Source organism: Acipenser ruthenus, chromosome 2 (genome assembly GCF_902713425.1).
Source record: "Acipenser ruthenus chromosome 2, fAciRut3.2 maternal haplotype, whole genome shotgun sequence".
Lineage (NCBI taxonomy): Eukaryota > Metazoa > Chordata > Actinopteri > Acipenseriformes > Acipenseridae > Acipenser > Acipenser ruthenus.
Window position 1 is genome coordinate 86,363,122 of NC_081190.1, and position 12,140 is coordinate 86,375,261.

General features: G+C 36.3%; 1 protein-coding gene across 1 annotated transcript in view; it reads left to right on the forward strand.

Annotated features, from left to right (window-relative positions):
* The window catches only part of LOC117408741 (neuronal acetylcholine receptor subunit beta-2-like), a 31,041-nt gene extending 25,754 nt beyond the window's left edge, over nt 1–5,287 (forward strand). The window contains exons 4-6 of the mRNA XM_034014011.3: nt 556–665; nt 1,291–2,242; nt 3,794–5,287. Coding sequence (XP_033869902.1) covers nt 556–665; nt 1,291–2,242; nt 3,794–3,940 — 1,209 coding nt within the window. The 3' untranslated portion in view covers nt 3,941–5,287. The remainder of the gene's footprint in view (nt 1–555; nt 666–1,290; nt 2,243–3,793) is intronic.
* Nucleotides 5,288–12,140: the final 6,853 nt, after the last annotated feature.

The window sequence follows — 12,140 nt, forward strand, 5'->3', positions numbered from 1 at the left end:
TGGTTGGTTTCAAAGACACCAATTAGCCAGAAAATAATCTTCCTTGCTCAATGTATTATTCTTTTACCTCCAGTTAGATCTGTGCCATGAGTTCAGTCTTACATTTTAATATATATACATGAGGGAAACATGATTTGATTCTTAAATAATTTACTAACTGTAGTGATAACAAGGCTGCAGCACCCTGGTTACCTAAAACTTTCTTTAACATGACTGCAAACTCAATTAAAATGACATTTTAAGCTACTTACTCTTTAATATAACCTTTTTTAAAGGAATGGAACATGACTTAAATGATGCATTGCACTGAAATTGAGTCAAATATTACAGTTGAAAAAATCATTACCACTACTGCAGTTCATAAAACTAAACTAAAATATAGTACAGTAAATAGAGAGCATAAATCTTGTTGTACAGTTAAGTCAATATTACTGTCAGCAAATCTTCAGGTTTAATTTTCAATGATTAAAACCTCTCCAGTGAAATTCTATATAAATACAGTGTTTAAGTAGCAAGTCCTTGTTCATTTTCATCACTTTATTTTTAATTTCACAGGAGTGGAATGACTATCGTCTGATGTGGGATCCCCAGGAGTATGAAGGCATTAAGAAACTCAGAATCCCTTCACAACACATCTGGCTACCCGACATTATTCTATACAATAAGTAAGATTGTGTGCATTGCATGCATCATTGTTCTATCACTGACCGCTATGTCAACTCTATTGAACCATTTTGTTTATAGTAATGTATCTCACTACACTTGCATAGTAAGACTTTGTCATTGACTGTTTTTGAAGGCACCGTTTTCCTTACTTTAAAACCTGGTGTCTGGAAAGGTAATTGTAGTTTAGTTTTAAAGTCAAAAATGTTAACCAAAACAAGACTGAGATTTCTGTTTCTTTTCTAACCTCCCTGTCCAGACCTTTCCCCAAGTGATATCTTTTAAAATAATTGTGCTACCCAGTGTGAATACCTGTGTCGTTGCTGTGTGATTTAGACATTGAGGTCCACTGATGTGACAAGTGTATGAGGTACCCACATGTGTCATTTATAGCCCCCCGGGCAAGTTTCAAATAACTATGACTATAACTATGACTATCAAGTAAAATGTATTTACTTCTTTAAACGTACACCTGTCACCCAGTGTCACATAGTAATATTTTCTTCTATCTGTACTGAACACTGTATTGAATTGTTCGTCCTGCAGTCTTGTAATACTGTATGTTTAATGAATTCCATCTCAAGTCAGACAATGGTGTCATTTTAAATGTTTTCTATTCCTTTAAAGTGCTGATGGAAACTATGAAGTCTCCTTTTATTGCAACGCGGTCGTATCTCACAACGGTGATATTTTTTGGCTTCCCCCGGCCATCTATAAGAGTGCATGCAAGATTGAAGTCAAGCATTTTCCTTTTGATCAACAAAACTGCACAATGAAGTTTCGCTCCTGGACCTATGATCATACTGAAATTGACCTGGTTTTAACAAGTGATTTTGCAAGCAGAGATGACTTCACTCCTAGTGGAGAATGGGACATTGTTTCTCTACCAGGGAGAAAAAATGAAAACCCTGAAGACCCAACGTACGTGGACATTACTTATGATTTCATTATTAAGAGAAAGCCATTGTTTTATACCATCAACTTGATTATTCCTTGTGTGCTTATAACGTCCCTGGCAATTTTGGTATTCTATCTTCCATCAGACTGTGGTGAAAAAATGACACTGTGCATTTCAGTTCTTCTTGCTTTAACTGTGTTTTTGCTGCTAATCTCAAAAATTGTTCCACCAACATCACTAGATGTCCCACTGATAGGTAAATACCTGATGTTTTCCATGGTCTTGGTAACTTTTTCCATTGTCACTAGTGTTTGTGTGCTGAACATTCATCATCGGTCACCGAGCACTCATACAATGCCGCAGTGGGTAAAGAGAGTGTTTCTAGAAAAGCTACCAGCTTTATTATTCATGAAGAGGCCAGACAATACCAATATACGAGAGAGACTGCATAGAAAGCAACTGAAGTCTTGCCCTGATCTTAAAGTAAGCAAAAGTGATGGTGAGTCAGTCTATGTCAATGAAGAGTCTGCCAAGAAGTGTGGCTGGAAAATAAGTGACATACCTGATGATACAGAGTTCAGGAAGAGAATGACCATTAAGTGCAACCCTGGTGTCGAGGAGGCTGTGGAGGGAGTGCGGTTTATTGCTGAACACACGAAAACCGAGGATGATGATCAAAGTGTGAGTTTTGTTGTCTTTTTGCTTATTTCTTAATCAAAAACTCAGTGGTTTAATTTAGAGAAAAATAACCCCTTCAGGAACAGGTTACACTATTTAAAAAAAACTAAAAAAACTGCATGATGTATGCAATCTGCAATTTTCAAGTATTTGTTAATGCTTTGACTATGAGTTTAGGAGATGCTTTTCAGTTTTAGTTGCTTGCCATAGACACATGTTAAAGTGTTTTTATATTAGTAAGAATCTGCACCATCTCGTGCACAGCAGTGCAACACCAGTGCAACACCAGCAAAACCAAAGGAAACTCTTTTCACTCTAGATTACTAGATGTCGCTGGAACTTATTTCTGCAAGGACACTTTGACTGATCTAGCATAGAACTGAAGAGTAGGAGAAAGCATCTTAACACTGACTTTAGGGCTCCCTAGTGGCACATCCAGTACAAGGCGCTCCATGTAGAGTGCAGGATGTGCTCTATAGTCTGGACGTTGCGAGTTTGAGTCCAGGCTATTCCACAGCTGACTATGGACGGGAGCTCCCAGGGGGCGGCGCACAATTGGCCGAGCGTCGCTCGTGGGGAGGGAGGGTTAGGTCGGCCAGGGTGTCCTCGGCTCACCGCGCACCAGCGACCCCTGTAGTCTGGCCGGGCGCCTGCGGGCTTGCCAGTAAACTGCCCGATAGCTGCGTTGTCCTCCAACGCTGTAGCTCTTGGGTGGCTGCATGGTGAGTCCGCAGTGTGAAACAAAGCGGTTGGCTGATGGCACACGCTTTGGAGGACAGTGTGTGTTCGTCTTCGCCCTCCCGAGTCAGCGCAGGGGTGGTTGCGGTGAGCTGAGCTTAAAAAATAATTGGCCATTTCAAATTGGGGAGAAAATAATAAAAATAATTTGCAACGACTAAATTAAAAAAAAAAACAAAAAAACAAAAAAAACACTGGCTTTAAAAAAAAAAAAAAAAAGTATTTTCAGGAGATGCCCTTTAACAGTGTATTTAATGGCAGTGCTGTTTCAGTACAATGCCAAATTCAGTTGTTCTATTAGGGAAGCAAGATGTACAAGATGCATAAAACTCCATGTGAATATTCATGTTGTCAAAATGCACCTATGACTGTAGAACACCGAGTGAAATCTGCTGACCGGTTACATCTGGCTCTGTGAGTTAGTTGGTATCCAGCCCATTTCCTGGTTAATATTAAAAAACAATAATTTATATTGTTTTTTATATTTTATTTTTCTTTTATTGTCTTGCTGTTTGACCTAAATAAAAAAAAAAATATCAAAAAGCAAGTGAAACTCCTTAAAATATAAATCAAATGACCCAGGACAGAGGCATTTGACAACCAAATGCAAATAACATTTCTGAGGTCTATTTAATGACTATAAATTGAGGTGTATCTTTATATTGCCACCATTTTAATGTACGCCATAAATCTCCCTGTTTTGCCAATATGTGAATTTATTATAACCTAGGTGAAATTCAGGCGGTATGGCAATGGCTTCCTGCCATCACTATTTGTAATAATAATTTTTCGTTTTCTTTTTCTTTTTTTTTTTAGATAATTGAGGACTGGAAATATGTTGCCATGGTTATTGATCGTCTTTTCTTATGGATATTTGTTTTTGTTTGCGTGGTTGGAACAGTTGGACTTTTTCTTCAGCCTTTGTTTCAGAACTACACCCCAAGTATGGCTGATGGCGAGTAATTGCCCCATGTATTGAAACACTGCAACCAGATACCAATTATAAACTTTACAAAAAAGGTCACATGCTCATCAGGAACTCAGGACTTCTTTTGATGGCACTATATTATCTTTTTTTTTCAAATAACAACATAAAATATCAGTTTTTATTTAATCACCATTTTCTGATTATATAGATAATAAATTGTACGCTTTGCCTAGCATGCCAAGGTAGCCTTTTTTTGTTGTTTTTTTTAGCAAAGTGAAAATACAGTTAACTACTAAAGTCTTGAGTCGCTAGGTTGCTAAGCCCCTCCCCAAAAAAACACTGATCTTTAACAACTGCAGAAGACGGTGAAAAGACAACTAAAGAGACTTTACATCTATGTGGTGTGCATAAATCACATTTGCACTGGGATTAAATGTGTTATTTGGCTGAAGTTCAGTAGCAACTTATTATAGCAAATGAATATAAGGGAAGCTCGGACACACTGATTCACGATCAAAAACAATCCCTGAAACATCTGGCTCAAAAGTAATGTTTTTTTTTTCATTTTGTTGTGTCAGATTTAAGTATATTGCCATTTTGTTTGAGGAGATTAGATTTTTAAGGATTTTTTTTTTAAGTTTAATATTGTCACAAGCAAAATATGGCAATACATGAAGATAGAGCCTGTTAACTCTAAAAAACAACATGTAATAGTTGTTGCTTCCTATACTGTATCGTGTGAAATGTGTACAGATTTCATTAAAGTTAGCACAATGAAAGTCATGCCACCAGGACCATAATGACCATAATTTAGTTAAAAAGAAAATAATAATTGAAAACAAAAACAGAAACACACGAAAAAAATTGATAAGGAGGTTTAAGGATGAATGTAGGTATGAGGCATCAAAATGTATGATGACCATGTATTGCTGTTTGAGGTGTACATGATCTGTCTTACTGATCTATGACAGATTATTTAGAAATCTGTGATAGGGTTAAAGATCTTGCAGCGATCTGTGAAGGGAATAGACCACATCGAACTCCACAGAACGCATGGTGGGGACGTTACTCACAAGCAGAGCTTTGATTATATTATTTTCTATTTCTATTTTGTTGTTAAAAATATGTGATTGTCCAATAAAATGTGTACATTTCATGTCCAATGCACCAGACTACAAGGTGCAGTTCCATTAAGAAAAAACAGTATATTTATTAAAACAGGAATCTGCACTTTTTCAGTGTAGCCTTAAATGAAATTGTTGCAACATAACTATATAAAGTGTTTAATGAGCAAGACTTTTAAATGTAAGTAAAAAAAAAATACTCTGTATGACAAAGATATTAATTTGTCTTTTGTTTAAATAAAATATGTTACATCTGTTTCACTGTGTAGTTAACCTGATTGCTTTAAAAACTTGGGTCACCTCTCAATGCAATGCAGTAAATATGCTTCACAAGTAAATAGCTTTGCATCCAGTGTCTTATTCACTAAATGTCATTGTAATTCAGCCTCCCGACAGTAGAAGGCATCAAACCAACTCGGGACTTCTCTTACCAAGATCTCGTGACCATGACGAAAGTCATCTTTATGAGGGGCGGCACCTTGGTGAGGGGCGGAAGTACGAGTATGTAAATTCCAGCCACTGGAGTCGCGTGAGGGTCAAGGACACTTGTTAGTTTGGAATTGGTGTTCCATTGACTACCGGGGCGGGGCTTTGCATACTAAAGGGAACGTGCTACTGTGTCCAGGGTTGGTCCCACAAAGTGTAGGTGGAGGAAAGGCTGGAGGGAGAGAAGCAGTGCCGGGTTCTCGTTGTTTATTATCACGGACGGAAGCTTTACTAACGTTGTTCTTTTTGTTCTGATTCCCGTTTCTTTGTTCAGCATATCAAGAATAGGACTAAGAAGCTTCCGTTCCTTTCATTTGGTTTCTCCAGCACTCCCTCCCCCACATCCTTCTTTTGTTTGTTTATTTTTGCGTGTAAATATTAATAAAGTAAATTTTTTATTTTTACACGTAAATTGCTGTCTGGAAATTCCATTATTACTCACACGCCTCACAGTCATATATCAAGTAATACAGTACAGTATATGGGAGGTGTTATAGATTTGCAAGTCAAAAAAACATTTTAGCACAACTTGTATTCCAGTTTCCCTCATAAGAACATAAGAACATAAGAAAGTTTACAAACGAGAGGAGGCCATTCAGCCCATCTTGCTCGTTTGGGTGTTAGTAGCTTATTGATCCCAGAATCTCATCAAGCAGCTTCTTGAAGGATCCCAGGGTGTCAGCTTCAACAACATTACTGGGGAGATGGTTCCATACCCTCACAATTCTCTGTGTAAAAAAGTGCCTCCTATTTTCTGTTCTGAATGCCCCTTTATCTAATCTCCATTTGTGACCCCTGGTCCTTGTTTCTTTTTTCAGGTTGAAAAAGTCCCCTGGGTTGACATTGTCAATACCTTTTAGAATTCTGAATGCTTGAATCAGATCACCGCGTAGTCTTCTTTGTTCAAGACTGAATAGATTAAATTATTTTAGCCTGTCTGCATACGACATGCCTTTTAAACCCGGGATAATTCTGGTTGCTTTTCTTTGCACTCTTTTTAGAGCAGCAATATCCTTTTTGTAACGCGGTGACCAGAACTGAACACAATATAAGAGAAAGAAACACTAAGTTAGCCACAGCTCGGGTGTGTTTTGATTTGTTTGTTTAAACCTTTTTTTTGGTTTGTGTGTTTGTTTTGTTTTATTAAAAATAAAAGTGAGCTAAAGAAGCGCTGAACCACAGTTTTTGAGTCTGGGCACTAATTCAAGGGGCCAGCCTTGATTTAAGGACGCTCTATTACAGGGATGTACAATGAAAAGTTTTGAACATTGTACCTACATCCAAAAATATGGCTATGGGTAATTACAAGGGGCTACGTAGTCAAACTGTTGTAACTTCCTGGGGAAGGGATCTTTTTTTCCTAATTGGGGTGAAAATATACAGTAGGCAGAAGCTGTAACAATCTTGTTTTGAGGGCCTTCTGTGAAATTATTATTTATTTTATTATTTATTTCTTAGCAGATGCCCTTATCCAGGGCAACTTACAATTGTTACAAGACCAGACCCTCACAATTCTCTGTGTAAAAAAAGTGCCTCCTATTTTCTGTTCTGAATGCCCCTTTATCTAATCTCCGTTTGTGACCCCTGGTCCTTGTTTCTTTTTTCAGGTCGAAACAGTCCTCTGGGTCGACATTGTCAATACCTTTTAGAATTCTGAATGCTTGAATCAGATCACCGTGTAGTCTTCTTTGTTCAAGACTGAGTAGATTCAGTTATTTTAGCCTGTCTGCATACGACATGCCTTTTAAACCCGGGATAATTCTGGTCTCTCTTCTTTGCACTCTTTCTAGAGCAGCAATATCCTTTTTTTAACAAGGTGACCAGAACTGAACACAATATTCTAGGTGAGGTCTTACTAATGCATTGTAAAGTTTTAACATTATGTCCCTTGATTTAAATTCAACACTTTCACAATATATCCGAGCATCTTGTTGGCCTTTTTTATAGCTTCCCCACATTGTCTAGATGAAGACATTTCTGAGTCAACATAAACTCCTAGGTATTTTTCATAGATTCCTTCTTCAATTTCAGTATCTCCAATATGATATTTATAATGCACATTTTTATTGCCTGCATGCAATACTTTACACTTTTCTCTATTAAATGTAATTTGCTATGTGTCTGCCCAGTTCTGAATGCTGTCTAGATCATTTTGAATGACCTTTGCTGCTGCAACGGTGTTTGCCACTCCTCCTATTTTTGTGTCGTCTGCAAATTTAACAAGTTTGCTTACTATACCAGAATCTAAATCATTAATGTAGATTAGGAATAGCAGAGGACCTAATACTGATCCCTGTGGTACACCACTGGTTACCTCGCTCCATTTTGAGGTTTCTCCTCAAAATCAGTGCTTTCTGTTTTTTACTTGTTAACCACTCCCTAATCCATGTGCATGCATTTCCTTGAATCCCTACTACGTTCAATTTGAGAATTAATCTTTTATGTGGGACTTCGTCAAAAGCTTTCTGGAAAACAATAAAATGACTGCTTTATTTACAGTAGAGTGTAGTTTATTTCTTACATAGCTGTGTACTGAATATTGAGAGTTCTTAATATTAACAACAAGCTATAACAACAGTGGATTAAAACATTTAACTAAAGCTTTAAATAAACCTTTACATAAAATTCAAGGACAGAAAATGTCCTTGAATTTGGTTAGAATATATATATATTTTTTACTGAAATGCAGGGGTCAAGTGTCTGTAATGACCCTGTGTGGTATGGTATGGTATTAGTTAGAACAAAACCATGAGCAATAAATGTTTGCCTTTGAAAATATATCTGTTTAGATATTAGAAATCAACCAATTACAGCTTTGTCGAAATCTCAGAGTACACATATCATCCCATGCAAACACACATAATAACATAATGTGTTGTGAGTGTCGCCTATTGCTTATGAGATTTAATTTCTGCACAAAATAACATATTTTATACAATAAGACACAGCATAGCAGCATCATTTATATCAGGATACCTATTAGAAATCCTAGTGTGACTGGTTTCATGCTGTCACGTTGATGATCCCGCATGCTTCACAGAAAGTATATGAAGTTGTCACAATTCACAAGCCATTACATGCTGCAAGGGCCATACCGTACAAAAAGGGACACATTAAAAAACGCCATGAGAAACTTAGTATTTTAATTGGATAATTAATATTGAATTAAGTCAAACTACATTAGACTAGCTCTGAAAAAGTGAAGACCTACAAACAAAATACAAATGTAGGAAAGTCCATTTTCTCCTACTTGTACTTGCAACATTATCCCAGGCCCTTTTCTTGTGTAAAAAGTCATTTGGTTCTTAGTTTGTTTTGTATGCTCAATCAGTAACACAACGCATGTAGGAATAATACAAAAAACATCACAACCCACAATAATACCATATTGGTTGGAATACAACGGATAATGGAATAATATTTTAAACAGCACACATGTCTATTAGTCCACTACAAGAAAGAAAGACAAGAGAACAACAATCTACAGCACAACTAATGACAGATTGTTTGGAATTAACAAAGTAACACCTTCAGGGCACATCCCAGAACACAGTTCCCACTTAAGATCTCACCAAATCTACACTTCTCCCCTGTCCGCTCATCTTTTTCTTGTTTCTACTTTTTCTTTACCCTTGTAAAAATATATATTTATTTTCCCCCTTTTTTCCTTTGCTTTTTTTTTGTCTTTGCCTTTGGCTTGTTGAAGCCAGCTCCATTCACACTTCTGCGGTTAGTGTCCCATTCGTGGATAATCAGCACACACACATTCCTCTTATTGGGACCATTAAGAGATCAATCACACTTGATCAATCAGGGTGGAGTCCAGTGAGAAATATGTGACTCTGATCTCATTTCAACATTGAAGACATTGAGAAAGAATTCTAGTCAAAATGTTCTGAAGGAAAAAACTCCACTTACAATTCTAAAATGAATAAAAAAAAATAAAAAAAAAACCTACCTAAGACTATTTCAGTTCTGGGACTGTAGTCCTGGACAAGATTTTAAATGTGACAAACAAATACATTCCCTAGTATAGAACACCCGTAGCTAAGTCCCTAAATCGGGCATTAGCAACATGTTTTGTGTCAGTACGGAACAATTTGTTTATTTCTGGTTTGGTAACTTTATTGGGTGCAATTTTCCTTCCTGAAATATGACTATTTTCAGTACATAGTGTTGAAAATCTAGCCCTAAATATCTTCCTATATTCGTAATTGCTCCAAAAATATGTTAATAATCAACATATCCACAAATTACTACCATAAACCACCAATGTAGAACAATGGAATGGGTTCTTTGATCTTTATTTTATTCTAGAAGTATCTTTCTGTAGTGGTGAATGTCAAGACTGACTCAAATTCCCATCCTGATGTTACATATTTACAACCACAATTTGTGACTCGCATGCATTATAAGAGATGTTTGTTTTCATGACCTTGGTATACAAGGGCCCAGCAGCAGTATTTACATTTGGCACTTAGTATCAACTGAATTGTGCCCAAAGTCTTAAAGCAGTATAGGATAATTTATTAATTGGTTATGCAACAGTTCTGGTGGCAGAGCTATTTTGAAACCATTTATTTTTCCTTGTGCAAAATTTACAAGCTTATGGTACCATATATTTTTATCTATATAAATCAGAAGAGAAATTTTGAAATTTGAACAGACAAAAGCATGCAAAAGAAAATGTGTCTTCCTGTAGGAGGATGCACTCATCCTCAACAAGGTTTATGTTTATAAACTGCCGATAGTTTGCAGTCAGTGTTCATCAATTGTTAGATCTGAATTCCTTGGGAGTTCTATACAGCAGTCTGTGGGTTTGGAAAAATGATTTTTGACTGTCTGTAGTAAGGGAATGTCTATTCTTCCAGTTAATTGACATTGATACGGCCAAAAGTGCTGCTCCACTGACAGTCCTGTTGGCCTTTGACCCTGTTCTTCTGAATTTGTTGAGAAATATGACACATTCCCAAGTCACCGATGACTTACAAAAGAGCTGTATCTATAGTTGCTGAAAGTAAACTTCACAATTTATTGGCTTGTGCATTATGTCTGAACTGAAGATAAGCAATAAGGCAGAAGGCCTTTTTTGTGTTTAAAAACATGTGTGGCACTGTTGAATGCTGGTGAAACACATTCTAACACAACACAGGAATCTGTGATTATCTCTAAGAAATACAGAATGTGAAGAAAACTGCAGAATTCAATGGTAATATTATGAAATGGTCTGAATGAACTAGTTCTGACAGGGGTAAAGGCTGTCGCACCATATATAGAATTATGAACAGACCGCATTACTCACCTTGGGGAAACAAATTTATTCAGCAGGACCTAAACTAGTGCTGCATAACAAATAAAAAATGCAAGAAAATAATAATAATAATAATAATAATAATAATAATAATAATAATAATAATAATAATAATAATAATAATAATAATAATAATAAATGTTAACATTTGGCTCATGACGTTTTGTGACATTACCCTGCACCAGGTGGTAAATTCGCTTCTTCAAACCCTGTTGTTTAAATAGCAACAGCAAAGCAATATGAGACATTGATAGAATTCTACCACTAGGTTGCTTTTCCTTTTTTTTGACATGTTGGTGGTATTTTGTATTTCACAGGTGGTTTCAAGTCAGAAAAGGTTAGTCTTTTTAGAGCTACAGAAATGAACAAGACCATTGTTTTATGAATGATTCAAGATAGTTCAGATTTTGACTTGGTCATCAAGGCCAGTTGTCATGGTTGACTAAGGCTGCATTTACAGTGGGTTCGTTTCAAACGGACTCGGTCTGGTTCGTTTAGTTTGAAACAATGTATCAGTGTGCTTGCTGTTCACAGTTATCCGCGAGCAAAGGGACCGAGTTCGTTTGAATGCAAGCTAAAGTTCTTTTTTATTGGTCCTTTTCCATTTTTTTCATGACCGAGTTTCTGTTCCAATGCAGTTTGCAAATGCACTCGCTTAGTTTATATGGTCTGTGAACCGGATGGTTACAATATGTTGCAAGGTACTGTATCTTGCAAGATGCATTATTAGCTATTGAAGGATTGCTCCAGTTTTAATAACATGTTTTAGATTCTTACATATTGCTGTGGAAGAAAACAGGGGAACGGGGGGAGCACTTCGCTAATTTAATGAATACATGTGTTGAAGTTACGCAACACTGCACTGTTCTTCTACTGTAGGCATTCATTTTACTATTTTTGTGAGTTTTGTCCAGTTGTTCGTCTTGGATTTTAGCTTCTTGCTCTGTCCATGAATTAGGGTTATCATATTTGCAGAGTGAAAAACTGGAATTGTTTTTTTCTTCAATTCACTGACGTCGTACCAACTCCGAAGCCATTAAAATAACAGAGTTTATAATAACACAATAATAGTTTAAAAATGAAACATTGGGTATTTATTATAGATGATAACAACACATTATTTTCTATATATTGTCATCTCAAAACATGTTACATATGTACAGAAATCCAGATTTAAAAACTAAATCAGCTATTAGTGTTACAATTTTATAATGCTTTTAGTTTATTTTTAAACACTTCACTGAAAAAATATATTATAGTAACTTGTGTAATACATAAATTATAAACAGACATTTAGAATTCCACAGAAATCAC